The sequence below is a fragment of the Amphibalanus amphitrite genome, unplaced genomic scaffold (assembly GCF_019059575.1).
Source record: "Amphibalanus amphitrite isolate SeventyFive unplaced genomic scaffold, NRLGWU_Aamphi_draft 000030F_arrow, whole genome shotgun sequence".
Lineage (NCBI taxonomy): Eukaryota > Metazoa > Arthropoda > Thecostraca > Balanomorpha > Balanidae > Amphibalanus > Amphibalanus amphitrite.
Genome location: NW_024881526.1, coordinates 423,004 through 443,450, shown reverse-complemented (window position 1 = coordinate 443,450; position 20,447 = coordinate 423,004). Strand labels below are relative to the sequence as shown.

The 20,447-nt window shown below is 47.6% G+C and overlaps 3 protein-coding genes across 3 annotated transcripts; all 3 read left to right on the top strand.

Annotated features, from left to right (window-relative positions):
- The first annotated feature begins 243 nt into the window (after positions 1-243).
- On the top strand, positions 244-1,918 carry LOC122366718 (keratin-associated protein 6-1-like). Its single transcript, XM_043339255.1, has 2 exons — positions 244-447; positions 1,292-1,918. The coding sequence occupies exons 1-2, from the start codon at positions 442-444 to the stop codon at positions 1,697-1,699; spliced, it is 414 nt and encodes a 137-aa protein (XP_043195190.1). The 5' UTR covers positions 244-441; the 3' UTR covers positions 1,700-1,918.
- Positions 1,919-7,024: 5,106 nt separating this feature from the next.
- Positions 7,025-9,213, top strand: LOC122366706 (keratin-associated protein 19-2-like). The gene is made up of 2 exons (XM_043339227.1): positions 7,025-7,113; positions 8,617-9,213. Exons 1-2 carry the CDS (start codon positions 7,108-7,110, stop codon positions 8,917-8,919), a joined length of 309 nt encoding a protein of 102 aa, XP_043195162.1. The 5' UTR covers positions 7,025-7,107; the 3' UTR covers positions 8,920-9,213.
- Positions 9,214-12,676: 3,463 nt separating this feature from the next.
- Positions 12,677-14,644, top strand: LOC122366714 (keratin-associated protein 19-2-like). Its single transcript, XM_043339240.1, has 2 exons — positions 12,677-12,765; positions 14,091-14,644. The coding sequence occupies exons 1-2, from the start codon at positions 12,760-12,762 to the stop codon at positions 14,391-14,393; spliced, it is 309 nt and encodes a 102-aa protein (XP_043195175.1). The 5' UTR covers positions 12,677-12,759; the 3' UTR covers positions 14,394-14,644.
- The last annotated feature ends 5,803 nt before the right edge of the window (positions 14,645-20,447 follow it).

Genomic DNA, 20,447 nt, shown 5'->3' with positions numbered 1-20,447 from the left:
CACAGCCCTGTCTCTGATAAAAGTATTGACTCACTTATAGCCACTACTCGATAAAAATCGGTGCTCTCAATTATCCTTCCGACTTTTCACTAATTACCAAAACATAAACCATTATTTACTTGCTTTTGACGTTTTGCATCAAACATAACGCTTGCGCCTTCTAGAAGAAAGATGGACGTTAAAATACGGCATACGACATAAAACCAGTCGAAACAAGTGCACACCGGCCCAAACACAATCCTCCGGTCACATTTTCCTTCATTCCGAGAGCTTACGCTGAGAAATGCGTGACCACCGTGCAGAAGCAGCAGCTCCTTTGGATGACGTCACAAAGGGGCGTGCACACCCCGGCTGTATAAAACGGGCCCGCTGACCCTGCAGTTTAACTGCAATCTCGACGGCAGCTCAACGTCCTCTCGCGACACACCGATCCTTACCGACATGAAGGTGAGCCTAACACTCATTGCAGGACAGTTGTAAACGCTGGTTCAAAAACTCACGTGCGCAAATGTTTCGTAAAAATGCAGCCGTATTGATTAAACGTACCGTTGCTATGAACTAAGGCAATAGCTATGTAACTTTTCAGAAGATCACGGGTCACTAGGCCATCAAAAAATCAAATGAATTGACGCAAACACTTCACCTGCATTTCCTTGTATTCTTATCGTTGTATTTCTCCTATAAAAGCGACCCTGTGTGACTTATGTAGGTACCAATCACGAAAATAATATCTTACAACGTATGCTAGAACAAACCACGAAAAGCTGTAAGGATTTAACATTTCAAGACGTATCACTTCGTTAAGTAAAACTTCTAGTATGCTATACAATGATTGCACCCACAGTTTATGCATTACACATCTTGGTTTGAATTACCCTTGCTATGTCGCAAGCCATATAAAAATGCTGTTTTTTTACCAAAGACGCTTTACCACAATCACTGACCATCGGAGGCTATAGCAAGGCCCTATATTGTAGTTACGATCTCCAATGGAGAACCAAGCCTCTAAAAGAAAAGAACAAATCTGACCCGACTTTTAACATGACGCCTAGGCAGTGCACGAAAAGTGGACACGCAAGCATCGTCCGATTCTCTGACAGCCCTTGGGACCGAGCTACAGTGTAATCGACGACGTGTTACATAACTACTGAATCCGTTCAGCAGAATTGTGGTAAAGTTTTCGATTAAGTCATTGGCAAAATCTAACGAAATACGCATCAGTTGAGCACTTTATGATTTTGACTAGTTGTAAAAGAATATTAAGCTAACGAAGTAATATTTCTTTTTTCAGCTGGTCATCCTCTTCGCCCTGGTGGCTGTTGCCGCTGCCAGCTACCTTCCCTACCACGGCAGCAACTACTACTACAGCCGGCCCTACTACTATGACAACTACTACAGCCGGCCCTACTACTATGACAACTACTACAGCCGGCCCTACTACTATGACAACTACTACTCCCCCTACGGACGGGGCTTCCAGGGAAACTTCGGCTTCAATAACTTCGGCGCCTTCGGCGGTCGCTTCAACAACTTCGGACTTGGAGGCATCGGCAACGGACTCGGCTTTGGTCTCGGCTATGGCCGAGGTTACGGTGGCGCTGGAATCTTCAACAACTTCGGCCTAGGACGTGTCGGTGCATTCAGCCGTGGCTTCGGACTTGGATCGGGATACGGCAACTGCTTTTATGGCATCTGCTAATGAACTTCTGTTGGAAACATGATCACGTCAGACAACGTTGCAAGATTGATCGGCATGCATCTTTGACTTTGTGTTCGTGCTCTTTTGTCGCTTAGTGTTCTGACAACGGTCATTACTATGGCCATGTCAGACTCTCTGCCTTTGTGTGATAATACGTGCTATTGTGAATACGTGCGTGTCTATTTGTGCTTATTTCTGGTAATAAACACTCGGCTGAAACATCATGGTGGTTAAACTAGTTACTATCTATCATAGCCCGAATACCATGCATCAGAGGCGGATAAATGTTGATTGTTGATAACAAGCGAACAATATGGGAACGTGTAGAGGTCAAAAAGAAGTTCAGAAAGTCGGATGCTCAACAGAAACAACTACATACTTGATCAAGTCATCCTTGAACTTGTAGAGTTGTCTTTACGAGGAGCCATAACTATTTCATTGAATGTTTCAACAGCTTTAATGCTCGCCAGACTCATAGGTGTCCTACATACGTTTCGGCCGAGAAAGAGGGAGCTGAGGGAGGCTACGACGGACGACCCTCTCCCGCCGTTTCGCCCCTAATTGAGCTAGAGTTTCGCGGATAAAACGAGCCTGTGCGCTGTGACGAAACGCAGCGACCCGTATCCGATTTTAAGGTCTCAGGTCAACCGGTGTCTTGTAAGGTCAGGTCAAGTGCTCCAAGGTACGGGTTCAAATTTTGGTAAACAACGTCGACAAAAATGGTCGTGAAGACAAGATTTGGTCACCATCGTGTTCCATGTTCATCATGATCAGGCGTGTCGAATGACATGCTTTTGTTTGGGTGAGGACAATTTAATGTGCTGATCTCAGGTCAAGGTTACGTCAGAGCCACTCAGGTGACGAAGTTGGTCGAAGGAAGCCATACTACACATCATTGGCTTTCTCTCCAGTCCATTGGTGGCTTTCGCGATTCGCTAACTCAATTTAATCGGGAGTTAGGTACTGTCACCTCCTATGACCTCGTCATACGAGGTATACCATGCAAAAAGGAAACATCAAACCTTGCAAGGAGAGCATAAACTCACGATTTCATCATTCATGTGATTGAGGTAGTTTTAGCTCATTCCTGGCTTCTAAATAATTTTTTCTCCATTGACTTATAATGGCGAGGTCAGGTCACCCACCTCACCCCAGGTGACCTTAAGTAAAAATCTGAGATAGACAAGCTGTGAGTCCTCTGGCGGATATAGGTCGTATAAGTTTCATCTCCTTGTGAAGACTCCTCTAACACTGAGGGTATTGCAAAATTGCGACATTTTAGGACCATGCAGAGGTTCACTTACGTATAGGACAGTAATCTGACCTGACCTGAAAATACGGTTGGTCACACAAAATCCTGCTTGAAGCAGCGGTCAGGTCAGTGTGACAAGTTTCAGCTAGCTCTTGCGTGTTCTGATCTATCACGAAAAAACAACGGTTATAGGTGTGGGTGCAGCACGAGTTCCCCCTCAGCTGACGAGGGTTGACAATATGATAATGTGTACTTCATGTATTTTATCGTAAGTAAAAAAGTAAACTATAAATGACTTCTCTGAAGTGTTTATCCAGGGGCGGATCCAGGAAAACTCCAAGGGGAGGGTCATGAATCGAAGTGGTGCCCCTACCTATACCCAAAATTAAAAACTCAACGGATTTCGTCCACTTCATTTTGGTGGTGCCCCCATTTTCAGTTTTTTATTTTTATTTTTTATTTTTAGTCAGTATCTTAACTCTTAGCCACAACCACATTTACCAATTGTAAGCAAGTATATATGAATGTGCTATGTGCATAGATGCTATGTGTATATATGTTGTGGACGCTGAGTAGTGAGTACTTACCAGGAACGTTATCAGGTAAGCAAATCGTTGTCAGTCCGACGAACTTGACCCTGGCGTCTAAAAGGTCTGTCCTTGACACTTCAGGCTTGTCAGGGGCACCAAAGTCCTTCCAGGGACACCACAAACCTTTCAGGGGCACCTACGGCTTTGTAGGGGCGCCATAGGCCCGCCAGGGGCACCACAGGCCTGCCAGGAAGTAGGGGCACCACAGGTCTAGCAAGTATACACGACAGGCCTGTCAGGGGCACAACGGACCTGTTGGGCCCATGAGCACCCCTAGGGGTAGGGGCACCACAGTCCTTCCAGGGGCACCGCAGGCCTGTGAGGGGCACCAGCGGCCTAGCAGGGGCACCAGTCAACACAGGCCTGCCAGGGGCACCACAGACCTGCAAGGGGCACCAGAGGTCTGCCAGGAGCACCACCGACCCCGCAGGGGTAACTTGGGCCTGTCAGGGGCCAGGGGCACCACGGGCCTGTCGAGAGGCACTTCAGGCTTTTCAGGGGCACCATAGTCCTCTCCGGGCGCAGGGGTAGCAGGGGCACCAGAGGCCTGCCAGGGGCACTACAGGCCTAGCAAGGGCACCACTGGTCTATCAGGGGCACCACGAGCCTGTCATAGCCAGGCATCTCAGGCTTGTCAAGGCCCAGGGGCACCACAGGTCTGTGAGGGGCACCAGCGACCTAGCAGGGGCACCAGTCAACACAGGTCTGCCAGGGGCGCCACAGACCTGCCAGGGGCACCACAGACCTGGCAGGGGCACCAGAGGTCTGCCAGGGGCACCACCGGCCTCGCAGGGGCACCTTGGGCCTGTCAGGGGCACCACGGGCCTGCCGAGGGGCACTTCAGACTTTTCAGGGGCACCAGTCCTCTCCGGGCGCAGGGGTACCAGCGGCCTAGCAAGGGCACCAGAGGCCTGCCAGGGGCACCAGCGGCCTAGCAAGGGCACCAGAGGCCTGCCAGGGGCACCACAGGCCTAACAAGGGCACCACGGGCCTGTCAGGGGCACCTCAGGCTTGTCAGGGCCCAGGGACACCACAGTCCTTCCAAGGGCACCGCAAGCCTGTCAGGGGCACCAGAGGCCTGCCAGGGGCACCACAGGCCTAGCAAGGGCACCACTGGCCTGTCAGGGGCACCTCAGGCTTGTCAGGGCCCAGGGGCACCACAGTCCTTCCAGGGGCATTACAAGCCTGTCAGGGGCACCAGAGGCCTAGCAAGGGCACCACAGGCCTGCCATGGACACCACAGGCCTGCCAGGGGCACCACCGCCCTTGCAGGGGCGCCTCAGGCCTGTCAGGGGCACCACGTGCCTACCGGGGACACTTCAGGCTTGTCAGGGGCGTTACAGTCCTGTCAGGGCCCAGGGGCACCAGGCCCGTGGTGTCCCTGCTAGGCCTGTGGTGCCCCTGGCGGTCCTGTGGTGCCCCTGTCAGGACTGTGATACCCCTGATAGGCCGGTGGTGCCCCTGGCAGGTCTTTGGGCCCCCGGGCCTCAAGGGGGGGGGGCCATGACCCATGTGACCCCCCCCCTTGGATCCGCCCCTGTGTTTATCTATATGCACCATGGACTGCATTGCTCTTCCTTAGAAATTAAGGCAGTGTTTCCGCTACAAGGTGCTTCGTCTAATGGTGATTATAGGAAGCTTCTTTCGCAGTATCTGCGACAGTCCTATAGAGAGTTTTGGCTACCACCGATCAGTGAACAGCCACTGAGGTGGGTTCTCAAACCCTTTTTCTGGGATTAAACTACTTGCTCCATCTCGCTTCTGCACTGTCATGGTCACTTAAGGCTGAAACATACTCTTTCCGCGTTCAGGAAATCGCATGCGAGAGCCTATTCAAATACATTATAATTCTTCTCGCATCAATCGCTTGCGGGAGGTGCGTGCGATTGATGCGAGCGTGCTTCCATGTATTTGAATAGGCTCTCGCATGCGATTTCCTGAACGCGGAAAGAGTCTGTTTCATCCTTTAGAGATCTTAACGTCCAAAGATTCAACAGAGCAGAGCTTCTTCCTTCTATTCTTCCGCGTGCTTAAGCCCGCCTGGTTCTAGTTTCTTTATAACTCGGTTGACTGATAGTCGGTTCCATTTCCCCGGCCCTATACCAAAAAATGCGCTGCGCCAGGCATTTTGCTTCAAGGACAGTGTGATCTGAGCCTTTCATTATTGGGCGGCATAAAAGCTCCTGAGGCAATAAAGGATATTGCAAATCACTGTTACTTTGTTATAACTTACCAGCATGGCACGACCCTTTGTCTTTTCTCTTTCTCTTTTATACTTTCAGAACTAAGGCTATTGTTTATTGCAATAAAAGGCAAAAACGCAAAATACGTTTCTTGAAACTCAAAAACAGCCATTTTTTGAAAAGCATGGCAAAGTCACCCAGCATGGCAAAGTCACCCCCGTTTACGGCACCTTGAATTTAACATCGCTTCACACAATATCTATTACAAAGATGACGCAGGAACAGCCTCCAACTGCACCTGTCCCCAAAGAGGATGAACCGTAATTGTCACATCACGTGTGGATGGTTTATGGTCGTAAATACATATACATGTACGAGTACGCTGTCGATATCTTCATGTTTTCCGAGCGTCGGTGTTTGCAGTCTGCATTACTATAGTTCGTTTTTTTTTTCAAAAGGACGCTGGCTCAAAGTTCAATATCGAAGCTCTCACGTGAGTTTTGGCAGCTTCAGTGTCTGGCCAAGAATTTCTTACCGAAAAAATAATCGATTTCAAATTTTGCACGGTAAGTAGCTGGAAATTGTTTCTTAAAAATGAACATTCTATGATGATGTCACTGGTGGCAGCAGGCACCCAAATGTCCGTGCAGTGGGACAAGTGTCAACGAATTTGGGTGCAGAACAGTTTTTCACTGTTGCCGAGCTTATAATCGAGTGAGCGGTTCCGTCCATGATAGTCATAAGTTACATTGAAATACATGTTCGACAGCATGACGTCACCGCTGTTCTCATATCTGGTTCCAAAACGCCCTTATGGAAATTATCGGGAAGAAATCACATGTTAAAATTAGTCGACGTTCGATTTTCTCAGGTTCAGTTTTTGCTCGTTTTGCTCGCTAAAACACGTGCTTGTTCGAAAAACATACTTGGAGCCAGCGTCCTTTTGAAAAAAAAAAACGAACTATAGCTGCAGCTTTCCGCGGCCATCGCACGTCGAACGCTGATGGATGGATGAAAATCGGCACAGAAGTGCTGCTTCACCATACCAAACTGACTGACAAACCCACAACCACCAGTCTCACTGACGGTAGGTACTTTCGGCACGGCGCCGCTCTGCAATATGATCCCAGCAACACTGAGGAGCTGATCGTAAAGCGGTCGAGCTGCGAGGTATCCGGATCAGGGGTCTTGTCGCAGATCCCCGAGTCACACTAATTATCCAGCCACGTGAAGATTTAACTATTTGGTTTCCGGCGCCCTCGATTGCTTATCTCCATGGGCGTGGCTGTCAGAGTGGGTATAAATCGACACCGCGGCCCCCACTATTCATTCCGCTATTACCGCCTGCATCCAGCGCAGCTCCAGGCCTCCACTTGCCAAGCCATGAAGGTGAGTCTACTGAGGTCCACCTGGAGTTACAGCACCGCCTGTCAAATCTTCCCGTCTGTATTTGCCAGTTGTTACTGTACCCGCCGTAGACATCGACCGCCCTCCGATAATCGGCCGTATATCAGTTTGTGTTAGCATGAATCTTCATTGTCTACCTAAAAGTTGGTTCGCAATTTTCTTTATTGCTGTTGAGCCCTTGTGCGAAGAACATAGGTGTAAACAGTTTTAGTACCATATGACCTTTCTTCGCAAAATGTATACCACCAGACAGGATATAATGATATCGCGCTTACATTTTGGTTTCCTGTACTTTTCCGCATATTTACTCTACCAGTAAAACGCCTTTTGGGCGAAGAACGAGCGAGCGAGATAGTGAGCCCTGCACGTGCGGAAGGGCGAGAGGGTACTTCCAACGGGCTTGTGCAAAGCACCCTTCTAACCGGTCGTTAGCGGTGTGCCAAATTTGAACGCAATCGGTCCAGCCGTTCCTGAGATCTGGAAGCGGCATTCTGCACGTGCACGGGGTCCAAACTGACTTTTGCACGGCACCCTACTAACCGGTCCCCAACCGTGTACCAAATTCGAGCGCAATCGGCCCAGCCGTTCTCGAGATCTGGAAACGCCTCCTGCACGTGCGCACGTGCAGTAGCACCCTAACCGCAAGACATGGGAATGCATTGCCTGGTGGTTGCCTACCTGTATGCCATGTTTCAGCGAAATCGCCCCAGTAATTACCGTGTTACTGAAATGGGAACAAATTTGGCACCTCTTCTTTTTGCATTTTGCACGTGCAGTGGGGGTCACTCACATAGATCAAGAGTATCCGACCTTTGGTAGAAGGGATACAGCTACCCTATAAAAATTACCGCAAGACAATCGCCCAAGCCGCTGCTGAGATATGGGCCTCTCAAAATCACTACTTTTGTAGAACTGCTTGAACACCCTTGGCTTTTCACGTGGCACGTGCCACGACGGTCACTGAGGTGTGTCAAAAGTAGTCAATTACGGGGTAGAAGGGATGGGACTACCCAGCAAAAAAGACCACAGACCAATCGGTCCAGCGGTTGCTGAGATATAAGCCTCTCAAAAGCGTTACAGGCCGGGCCGGGCCGAGCTGGGCCGGGCCGGGCCGCTCATACTGAGATTTTCCCGTTATATTGAAAAGACTTCGCTTCGCTCGCTGCGCTCGCTCGCTCGTAATAAGTGTGAGCAGAAGTTTTAGTAGAATTAGGTAATTTACTAGAAGTAGTGTGCGTAAGCATTCCTAATCATGTAGCATTAACTATACATTTGTTCAAAATATGAATCCATTGCTCAAAACATTCTAGATATTGGAAAGACACGAATGCATGTAATGATCAGATGCTGAACCATCTTTTAAGGAACTCGATGTAGGTAGTAACAAAGTTGACCAAAAAGTTTAAGAACACAGGCTAATAAATTAGAGAACATGACAAAGTAGTCATGATAGAAATTGACCAGAGTTTCTTTCTCTTGTTTCAGCTGGTCATCCTCTTCGCCCTGGTGGCTGTTGCCGCTGCCAGCTACCTTCCCTATCATGGCAGCAGCTACTACTACAGGCAGCCCTACTACTACGGCAGCAACTACTACTCCCCCTATGGACGACCCTACGGAGGTTTGGCCATCGGCGCTGGCTTCAATAACATCGGCTTCGGCTTGGCCCAGGGTGTCGGCGGCTACGGCTACGGCCGTAACTTCGGCCGCCTCGGCGCTCTCGCCTTTGGCGGCGGTTTCAACCGCCTTGGAGGGGGATACGGGGGCTGCTTCTACGGAATCTGCCACTAGATATCTCGGCAACCGAGAGCGCGTTCTACAAGACTGAAGACAGTGCAGAGCACAGCTGACCAGCATGCCAGCTTCTACCCACCCCTGCGATGGGGCTTATCCATCCAAAAGTTGTCCAGTCACTATATGTTTTATGTCTTTCGTGTCTTTAATGTGTGTGTGTGTGGGGGGGGGGGGGGTTGTGCGTGTGGTGTGTGTGCATGAAGAGTGTGTGCCTCTGAGTGCTGTTGACTGTGCCGTCTATCAATACATCTACAGCAATCACACGCGCCAAAAATTGTTTTGTGAAGCACGGAAACATGGAAAAGGTTGTCAATTATAGGGAAATTGACACCAGCGTCCGCTTTCATAAAACGCAATGGCATCTAGGTGTATTTCATGCCCTAAAAGCTACACCCTCTAGAAGTGGGGGGTTTTCCTAGGATCGGAGAGCGTTTTATAGTCAGTCCGTCGATTGTTTTAGACTGTATTGTACTACATACCATTACCCACAATACTTACACCAGTAAAACGCCTTTTTGGGCGACCAGCAACGGAGCGAGCGAGAGGATGGCCCTTACACGTGCGAAATTGCGAGGGGTACCTCCAACTAACTTGTGCACGGCACCCTACTAACCGGTGTCTAGCGATGTGCCGAATTTGAGCGCAATCGGCCTAGTCGTTCTCGAGATGTGGAAGCGGCATCCTGCACGTGCGCAAGTGTAAAATCGGTCCCAACTTTTGCACGGCACCCTACTAACCGGTCCTTAACCACGTATCAAATTTCAGCGCAATCGCCTCAGCCTTTCTCGAGATCTGAAATCGACCCCTGCATGTGCGCACGTGGAGCAGTACACCCCTGTAGCGCATGGATATGCATTGCCTAGTGGGTGCCTTCCTCATATAACTCAGAGCATCATTTATTGCTAGAGAAAGGCAAAATACACACACGTTTTTTTTTACGTTCAGACACAGCAATCGTCGAAATCATGGAACGACCTTGCTAAGACCACCTCACATGCGCTAGCGTGGCGTAGTAAGTCACGATGTTCCATGCACAAGGATCCCGCAAGGAAGCTGACTGTTACCGTTCCCATGTTCCCATTCAGAGTCGCCGGCACGCCCCTGAGTGTGACGAGCACTGTCTCGAGTTCATGTATTTACGTAGAGCACACGGCGATGGTCGGGACACCTGATTACCTCGATCACCGATCAGCACCGAGTGCGGGCGATGGTCAGGACTGGGGGACTGTCAGGACACCGACGTGCAGTTTAGCAACGAACTAGGACAGGTGGACCAGAGACATTGGGGAATCCTGCTGTCTGGGTCTTATGGGCCCGATTTAACGCGTCCAGGCTCGCGAGCATCCGGTGCCTGTCGCCCATGGCAGCAGCGTGTGCAAGCACTGTCCGCTCCACTGTAAATTGGGCCTGCACACTGCCGATTTGCAACGGGGAACATCGTCAGTATCGTCACCGTGTCTCACACTTGAAGTTGCATTTTCGATCCATCAGTCAGTTGTATTTAAATGAAACATGCAGGGCGAAAATCAATTCGCGAGCTTGAACTGACTCGTGGATCTGGGCTCAAATGCATTTACTCAAACAAAGCATTTTTTCACCTATACAGACTACTAGACAAACGTTGTGGCAAAGCGATGAACTGCACTGGCTACAGCCCTTCAAATCTAATCGCATCGCCACGCAAAACTTATCATTTAAAAAAACCTTCACTACTATGTCTTTCTTCGTACGCGCAATCTTAACCTTCGCCCCAGTGGGGGGGGGGGCATATGTTACCACCCTGTCGCGTTTTTTGCGTGTGAATAAAAAACCGCGGCGCGTAGCGCCGCGCCGCTTGGGGTAGCTTTTGGTACATCGATTTTGGACAATGTGTGAAATTTTTGACCCCAGGTCATGTCAGGTCAGGTCACCAGGTCAAGTTAACTGACCAAGCCTAAAAAAGTTTGCAATCATGTCCAGCCTGCAGTGTTTGTCAGAAAGGTTTCAAACTTGGTGGATTGCATGCTGTTATGGGCGCCTACAATTTGTATATCTCGGATTTTTTATATCCGTGACCTAAGGTCAGGTCAGTGGCGAAACCTTTCCATTACAAGTCAATGGAGAAAAATGAAAATGCCTCTAGATCCGTGTGTACGCATCGGAACAGTCCAAATATTTCAGAATCACAATGATTTAGTCCACTCGTGATGACCAAGGTGTCATTTTTGCTGATAGCCTCTAGACAGGTCATCCGAGGTCACTTGAGGCTACAAACAGTTTTTTGCCAATAACTCGCGATTGGAAAGAGATAGAACGCTGGGGTTGGTCTCATTGTGTTTGCCTTGTTGAGACGCATCGACTGATATGCAACATGACCTTTTCCGGTAAGGTCATGACCTTGACCTGAGGTTAAATTTTCAACTTGACCTTTCAAGGTCAAATTATAGTTCATTCGACGCGTCTCGGCGAGAGGAACACGATTCTGGCAATAGAAATGTCGTGGCTTTTTGTAGTCGAAAGTTATTGTCGAAAAACACTTTTCGTAAAAACAGCTATTTTTGGACTTTTTGCCCTCTGGAGGCCAAATCGTTGACCTGAGGTCAATACTGATAATGACCTTTTCAAAAGAAGTGTTCAAAAGCTATCGATTGCTCTTTCCTGCGTTATTCTAGCTACCATAGTTCCTGAGATAGCGTGTTTTCTGAAAAATATGACAATTGGCAAATTTTGACCTTTGATGACCTCTGGTGACCCCAATATTACTCTAAGGTGAAAAATGACTGAAATACTTTCAAACGTACGCATTGAGAGCTATCGACTGCTTTTTACCGCGTCTTTCTAGCCCTCTTAGTTTTTGAGTTAGAGGTGGGTGGTAACATATGCCCCCCCCTCACTAGGGCGAAGTTGGCTGAGACCGCCACTGGGGCGCGGGTTAAGTCGGGTTTCAAACTTAGTCTGTTTGAGTTGGCAGAAAACGGGACTATCATCACCTTGGGTAGAATAACGCCCGAAACGGTATATATTCCAAGATGACGCCCGGAACAGCATGCAGCTACTCTTCACCATAGGATGACACCAGCCGTTTTTACGACGGCCATCTGGTACATATTTAGTGTAGAGTAGGTGCAGATTTGGTGTAGATTTGGTCACATCAGGTTCAGTGTGTTTCTTAAAAGCAATCAGTTTCAGTTGCACAGATGCTTATATACCTCATTTATAAGATTATCAGACATTATTTTCGATTAAAACACTTAAAAAAAATCATGATGTGAAGATATCTACCGCTAGATATCTACAGAATTTGGTGCACATTGGATCAAATTAACTGCATTCGCCAGATAGCCCGCCGTGAAAACGGCTACTGTCAATATATTTGCGTTTGCCCGGCGGAAAGAGCCACTTCCCGCCAATCCAAGTACAATGTGAGTGCAATCTGCACTCACATTTCCGCGACCATCGCACGTTGAACGCTGATGGATGGATGAAGATCGGCACAGAAGTGCTGCTTCACCATACCAAACTGACTGACAAACCCACAACCACCAGTCTCACGACACTGACGGTAGGTACTGTCGGCACGGCGCCGCTCTGCAATATGATCCCAGCAACACCGAGGAGCTGACCGTAAAGCGGTCGAGCTGCGAGGTATCCGGATCAGGGGTCTTGTCGCAGATCCCCGAGTCACACTAATTATCCAGCCACGTGAAGATTTAACTATTTGGTTTCCGGCGCCCTCGATTGCTTATCTCCATGGGCGTGGCTGTCAGAGTGGGTATAAATCGACACCGCGGCCCCCACTATTCATTCCGCTATTACCGCCTGCATCCAGCGCAGCTCCAGGCCTCCACTTGCCAAGCCATGAAGGTGAGTCTACTGAGGTCCACCTGGAGTTACAGCACCGCCTGTCAAATATTCCCGTCTGTGTTTGCCATGGTTGTCACTGTACCCGCCGCAGACATCGACCGCATCGGTATATCAGTTTGTGTTAGCATGAATCTTCATTGTCTACCTAAAAGTTGGTTCGCAATTTTCTTTATTGCTGATGAGCGCTTGTGCGAGGAACATAGGTATAAACAGTTTTACTACCTTTTGACCTTTCCTCGTAAAATATACTCGTATGTCACCAGACAGGATAAAATGATATTGCGCTTACATTTTGGTTTCCTCTACTTTTCCGCCAATTTACTATAAATGTGAGCAGAAGTTTTAGTAGAAGTAGGTAAATAATTACGGAGCGAGCGAAGCGAGCAGAGTCTTTCCTTAGCTTAACGGAAATTTCTGAGTATGAGCGGCCGGCCGGCCGGCCGGCCGGCCGTGCGAACGCTTTTGCGAGGCTTATATCTCAGCAACCACTTGACCGATTAACATGCGGTAATTTTTGTACGGTAGCTTCATTCCTTCTACCAAGTATTGGACTATCCCCGATGCATGTGGGTGACCCCTTATGCACGTGCCACGTGCAAAACGAAGAGGTGTCAGTTTTGTAATTGTTGCAATATGGTAACTACTTGGCCGATCGCGCTGAAAGTTGGCATGTAGGTAGGCACCCACTAGGCACTGCATATCTATGTGCCAGAGTTGGGGTGCTGCTGCACGTGCGCACGTGCAGGGGTCGTTTCCAGATCTCGAGAACGGCTGAACCGATGGCGCTCAAATTTGGTACACGGTTAGGGATCAGTTAGTAGGGTGCCGTGCACAAGTCAGTTGGGACCCATTTTGCACGTGCGCACACGTGCAGTGTGCCACTTCCAGATCTCGAGAACGGCTGGGCCGATTGTGCTCAAATTTAACACATCGCTAGAGACCGGTAAGTAGGGTGCCGTGCACAAGCCAGTTGGAGGTACCCCCTCGAAATTTCGCACGCACAAGGCTCACCCTCTCGCTCGCTCCGTTAGTCGCCCCAAAAGGCGTTATACTGGTTTACTAGAAGTACCTAGTGTGCGTAGGCATTCCTTATCATGTGACATTAACTATACATTTGTTCAAAATATGAATCCATTGCTCAAAATATACACGTTGGAACCAGGCACCCATGCATGTAATGTTCCGATGCTGAACTATCTTTTAAGGAACTTGATGTATGTAGCACAAAGTTGACCAAACAGTTTCAGAATACAGGCTAATAAATTAGAGAACATGACAAATTAGTCATGATAGAAATTGACCACAGTTTCTTTCTCTTGTTTCAGCTGGTCATCCTCTTCGCCCTGGTGGCTGTTGCCGCTGCCAGCTACCTTCCCTATCATGGCAGCAGCTACTACTACAGCCAGCCCTTCTACTACGGCAGCAACTACTACTCCCCCTACGGACGACCCTACGGAGGTTTGGCCATCGGCGCTGGCTTCAATAACATCGGCTTCGGCTTGGCCCAGGGTGTCGGCGGCTACGGCTACGGCCGCAACTTCGGCCGCCTTGGTGCTCTCGCCTTTGGCGGCGGTTTCAACCGCCTTGGAGGGGGATACGGGGGCTGCTTCTACGGAATCTGCCACTAGATATCTCGACAACCGAGAGTGCGTTCTACAAGGCTGAAGACAGTACAGAGCACAGCTGACCAGAATGCCAGCTACTACCCACCCCTGCGATGGGGCTTATCCATCCAAAAGTTGTCCAGTCACTATGCGTTCTATGTCTACTCTTTCGTGTCTTAAGTGTAGGTGTGTGCATGTGTATGTGTGTGTAAGAGTGTTTGCCTATGAGTGCTGTTGAAAACTGTGCTGTCTATCAATAAATCTACGGCAATCAACTGCGTTTTTCTTCTTCTAAGAATGTTTTGAGAAACACCGAAACGGAGTAGGCAATAAATTACACGGAAGTTGACAATGACAACAGAAATTTAGGAGAGCATATATTGACTGGGCCAGCACTCCACATATGTACACCCGTGGCTATTCTGTGGCGATTATCACAATATAAAAACAGGGGTAGAAAGCGGAATGGGTAAAAACAGGCAAAACATCAGGCACAAATGCATATTATAAAATCTTCAGTCCTTTGCCCCCTTCTCCTCCCACTACACACCCATATAACACTCAAGTAACTTCACGGCACGTTTGAAAGAAGTGGGGTCCAGCTCAACGATACTCGCAGGCAAGTGAGGTTGCGCAACATAAAAACGATCGCTGCCCGGTGGCCGTTCGCATAGCAGAAGGCCTCAAAAGGCCTTCGCGTACTGCGCTCGGACTGCTGGCGGTAGACTCTATATGTATTTTCAAGAGCGATATTGAGTTAGCCACAGTTTTAAACAATAAGTATTATTCAGTATACCAAATGAAGATATTAACCCGCGCCCTGATGGGGGGCATTTTAGCCCCCCCTGTGGTTTTTCTTTAATATTTGGGGAACCTTCCCGGGCATCAATTTGACACTTTCACACGAAATTTCAAGTCACAGGTCACCTTGGGTCAAAAGTTATTGAGGTCAAACTGAGGTCATGTTCGAGTAAAAATGAGCAAAAAACATGACATCTTGAAACGCTCATCAAATCTAGAGTTAACAAGCAATTCTAAAGTTCTTTATGTGGTTGTGTAGAGAAACGACGGCGCTATAAAACTTTTATCTCGTACTTTCAAAATTTTTGGATTTTCAACCCCAAAAAATAAAAATAAAATGATTTTTTTTAGAAAAACTCAAAAAATTCCCCCTAAAATTCGAATTAAAAAAAAACGGGATATGTGTGATAGTTCCTGCGCTCTTCGAAATACATACCAAATTTTAGATTGATACCTCCTTTTTTGGCCAAGTTATAGCGAAAAAAACTGTTCAAAATTGATGACGTCAAATTTTTTAACTCAATGTTTAGCAATTCTAGACCACGTAGCGCAAAACAAAGACTACCATTGAACTTCCCGTGACGAGCTGCATCGAATAGTTACCCATTTTATGCAAAAATATCAACTTTGAAATTTGACCTAATTTGACCTGACCTTGACCTGACCTTCACCAAAACATAATCTCAACTGACCCCAAGGGCTGCCTGTCCCACATAATCGAATTTGGCATATAAAATGGACCATAAAACAAAACATGAATCACATGATATTTTTAATTTGTGACCCTCAGTGACCTGACCGCTGTGACCTGACCTGGTATCAGTGACCTCAAATAGCAAAATATGTGTTTGACGAGCATTTCCCCATCGATGATTTTCAATGAAATGCATTTTACTCGATTTTACAACGCATTTCTTGAAATGCCTGTAAACGGTGAAAATTCGACCTTTGACACCTGTGACGTCATCGGTTAGACCAAGGTCAATGAAATTGGGTCAAAAGGTAGTTCCCCGTTGGGGCTATCCAGCGCCGTTTGCCGCTTGTCGCTATATTGCGCGGTTCTCGAGATCTTGGGGGGGGGGGCCAAAATGCCCCCCATCAGACCGCGTTGCTCGGCAGACCCCATCAGGGCGCGGATATCCCGGAAAACCGGGATATCCGCTACGCTATCCGCTACTCGGTTTTCCGCTACCTATATCGGAAAACCGAGGCGCGTAGCGCGGCGAAATTTCGTATTACTTCTCCCACATCAACCTACCTGCGCTACCGCTACCTGCGCTACCTGCGGGCCAGATGAGGTTGTAAGTGTGTGTGTGCACTGCGCTAAGGGGAGGGGTTAGGCCGTATCCGGCTATTCGGAACCCGCCAAACATTTGGTTGTTGAGCTCTGTAGCGGCCTGCGGGAACCCGGAATTTCCCTGTCGGACTGCAAGTTTCAGGACATGCGCAACGAGTGCTGTATAATGAGGGTTCTGGCTTCAGAATTTTGTCCATTTGAACTTCTAAACGAAAACCATAAACAACAAAAAATAAAATGAAGTGCAGCTGCACTGAGAAGGGCATTGCCTTTTTAATCGCTTGACCTACCAATATGCCAGCGCTAGAAATGATAGCAACATTTTAGCATACGAATGCAGAATTTTTAACATACATAACATTTTAACATTCTTTGAGTTAACCCTCGCCCTTATAGGGGGTCAAACGGACCAATCCCCTGGGTTCTTCGCAAAAAACTCGCGCAAAAAGCGGCCAATCGCGACCAAACTAGTACCTACCCTCAAATTGATCAATTTTACACCTACCCTGAAAATTTTATGACCTTGGCCGGAATCGCAAATTCGGCGTATCCAGTATTCGTGCGGTTTTAAACGTGCAGACATGTGAAATGATGCTGGTCCAACTCCAATGCATCATGGCGGAAATCAAGATCACGTGAAGGTAAAGTCAAGGTTATTGTCTATTGACCTTTGATGACTTTGTTGATGGCTGTCTTTTTCGAGTTTTATATGTTTCTAGGGCAGTTTTGGAGCTAATTTCGAATTTAGCAACCATTTGAACATTTACGCAGTAGTTTTGGTGCCTTCGTAACATGTTACGAAGTTGTCAGTGGTGGTTGACACTTAAAATGAATAGCCGTCAAGATGCCTACTGGTTGACCTGACCTGACCTGACTCTACCTGGCCTCAATGCATGAAGACATCATCTGTAATTTAAACTGTAACATAAAATTCGTGATCAGCAACTCGAAAAACATGATAACCTCACTTTACGAAGTTCTAACAGGTCCCGATTTTCCCGCCTGTTGGGTCATTGACCTGACCTGGAAGGTCAACCGATGATCTAGGACCTTAAAATTGGGTATCATCGGCTTCCTCTCGTCACGAGCAACACGCTTGTTTTTTTCCGCGAAGCTCTAGCTCGATCATGGGCCAAACGCCAGGGGGTCGTACCACCCCTCTTGTGCCGTCGAAGGACTCAAAATGGCCTGTGCCGGCGAGGGCTATGGTTAAACTATGTAGCCATTCGGCTCGTATCAACGATGTTAACACTCCATTTAACCCTATTAGTGGCAGGCTCCTGGCTACCCCTATTAGTGGCAGGGGGGGCTGTTAACGACCCCCCCCCCTTGATATCTCGAGATCTAACGGGCCGATTTTCAAAATTCAAACGGCATTCGATTTCGCTCAACGAGATCTACATTTCTGAAAAAATAAAATTAAAAAATGTCAATAGGGGGGTAGAGGGGGGTAAAAACGGGCAAATTTCAGATACATTTTAGACTGTTTATCACGGCCAGGTTTCTGAACTAATCTTAACGCAACTTTTGCCGATCGATAGAGAATGAACTAGGAATTCACATGGATCCTAAAAACATGCATTTTCAAAAATCATAGGCGGATACAGATCATTGAGATTGGGGGTACACAAAAAGTATAGTAAATAAGGTTTTTGTTGGTACTGTTTCTAAAAAGGGTGGCAATGGTCTTGTTATGTTACAATTTTCTTATGAGAGAACGACTACAATTGTATTGGTCATGCATAGGCGGTGTCAGGGCACCTATGTTGGAAGGTAAAAAATAACCCCCCTTTTTGGACGCCTGGATCCGCCTATTATAGCAAAAACGTGTCAAAAGAGGATGCACAATAACTTTGTATATGTTATCACATGATACCTTTCATTCACTGTTCGTAAAACTGGTGCAGCATCGTGATCTTCGCCCAAATGACTCGCTTCACGAATAGGACCCCCCAATTCCCAGTGCTCTGGAGCCGCCCCTGGTAAAGTTATGAACTTGAAATTTTCAGGGAATGTGCCCAATTTAGTTTTAGGAAAAGTCAGAAAATTTCAGCATCGTAGCTTCTGCGGTTTCGGAGATATTCCCGAAAAACCTGAGGGGTGGATAAAAACAACCCCCCCTGCCACTAATAGGGTTAAAATCAATGTCATACAAGCTATGCATCAAATGTTACTGCAGACAATATTTTTCAACTAAAGCGTAAATTTTGACCTTTTAACTCTAAGGCTTAAAGAGACCATCCCACATTAACATTAGTTTTGAGTTTAGATAGCCAGATTGGGGTCCCTGGCTTGCACTTACCGATTTGGGCACTTACAACATCGAGAATTGTTGAATTCGGATATATTTAATTTCAAACTTACAGTTTTCAGATTCCAAGAGGCTAATTAATGCATATGAAATTCCCCCTGAGAATTTGTGATGTCAGCGAAGAGCTAACAATTTTTAAATCTTATACTAAAATCATCATTTAAACATGGTGGTATATATGTTACAGACCGTATGAAAACCCAGTCCGTTTGCAAACGGCCTGGCCCACTCAGGCCGTTTGAAAACGGCCTGAAAAAGCCGGCCGTTTGCAAACCGCCTGAAATATCAGGCCGTATGAAAACGGCCTAGGCAGTTTGAAACGGCCTAGACAGTTTGAAAACGGCCTAGTCAGTTTTCAAACGGTCTGGCGAAGTACAACAGCCTCTGAAAATTGAACTTAAAGGATCCAGGCTGGTCGATGATCAGGCTGCATCCATGTGAATGTTTGCGCATTCCATGCCGAATGACTCGTCTAAGTACATACGTCGAACATTTTCTTACTGTGCTGATGCTCGGCCCGGCCGTTTTTCGACAATATTACTAATTATACAAGTTCACAGTCCGCCTGTGTACGGCCATCCAGTTGATGGAGCCTGGTGAAGCCACTACTGGTAATGTCTGGTGAAACGTATCGCTACAAGACTCACCGATTATTTTGCGGCATAAAACGCCGGAGCGCGCAATGGACATCAGAGTTCACATCAGTGGCGCGGGAACCGGGGGGGGGGGGGCTAGTGGGGGCTGAGCACCTCCAACTTTTCGGCTGGGGTGGGGGGCTCGTAATGTATTTGAGCCCCCCCCCCCCCCCCAGCTGGAGGAATCGAAATCGGAAATCTACCAACATAATTTCATAGATTCATACATAGGCGCGGGAACCGGGGGAGGGGGCAGTGGGGGAAGCTTGCTCCCACAGCTCTGGGGCCGTGGGGGCGGTGCCCCACAACTTTTCATGAGGTCAGGAACCGTTGTTTCAGCCAAATGTTCAAGAACGGCAAATCGGTAACATTTTAAGTTTGATGACTTTTGCGATCTATAACCGCAACAGAAAAGTTTCCTCATGATTTTAACCCCCTTTCAAATGCCGCTTACTTCGTGTCGCGGTCCAGGAGCCGAGTTAGGGGGAGGGGAGAGAGGCTAAAAACGCCTCTACCCGCTACGATATGTTCCCATCAGACCAGCGCCCTGGCGCGGTCAAGGTATGAGTTATGACACCTTTTTTTCTGGGATTAGATTGTTAGGGTGTTGATTGGTAGGTATAGCTTAACAATTTCCGCACAGCGTGCGAGACTGCAAGTGTATGTGAAGCGATAAGTCTAACATACCTATGCTAGTCTTTGCAGGTCAGGTGCACAGATGTTCAACAACATGCAAAAGTGCAAAAAAAAGTGCGCGTAATATTTCAGTGAAACTTTATCATTGCGAATTATATAACAATTACTAAAGTTTTCCGCTGTAAAATCACATAAAAAGTTGAATTGTACACGTTAAAAGACCCGCAACGGATACGGCACAGATTAAGTACAATCTGCAACTAGTATAATTTTCCTTTATTCCACGAGATTATGCTGAGGAACACGTGATCGCTGTGCAGCAGCAGCAACTCCTTTGGATGACGTCACAAAGGGGTGTGTCTGCGCTATAGGTGTATAAAACGGGTGCACAGGTCCCA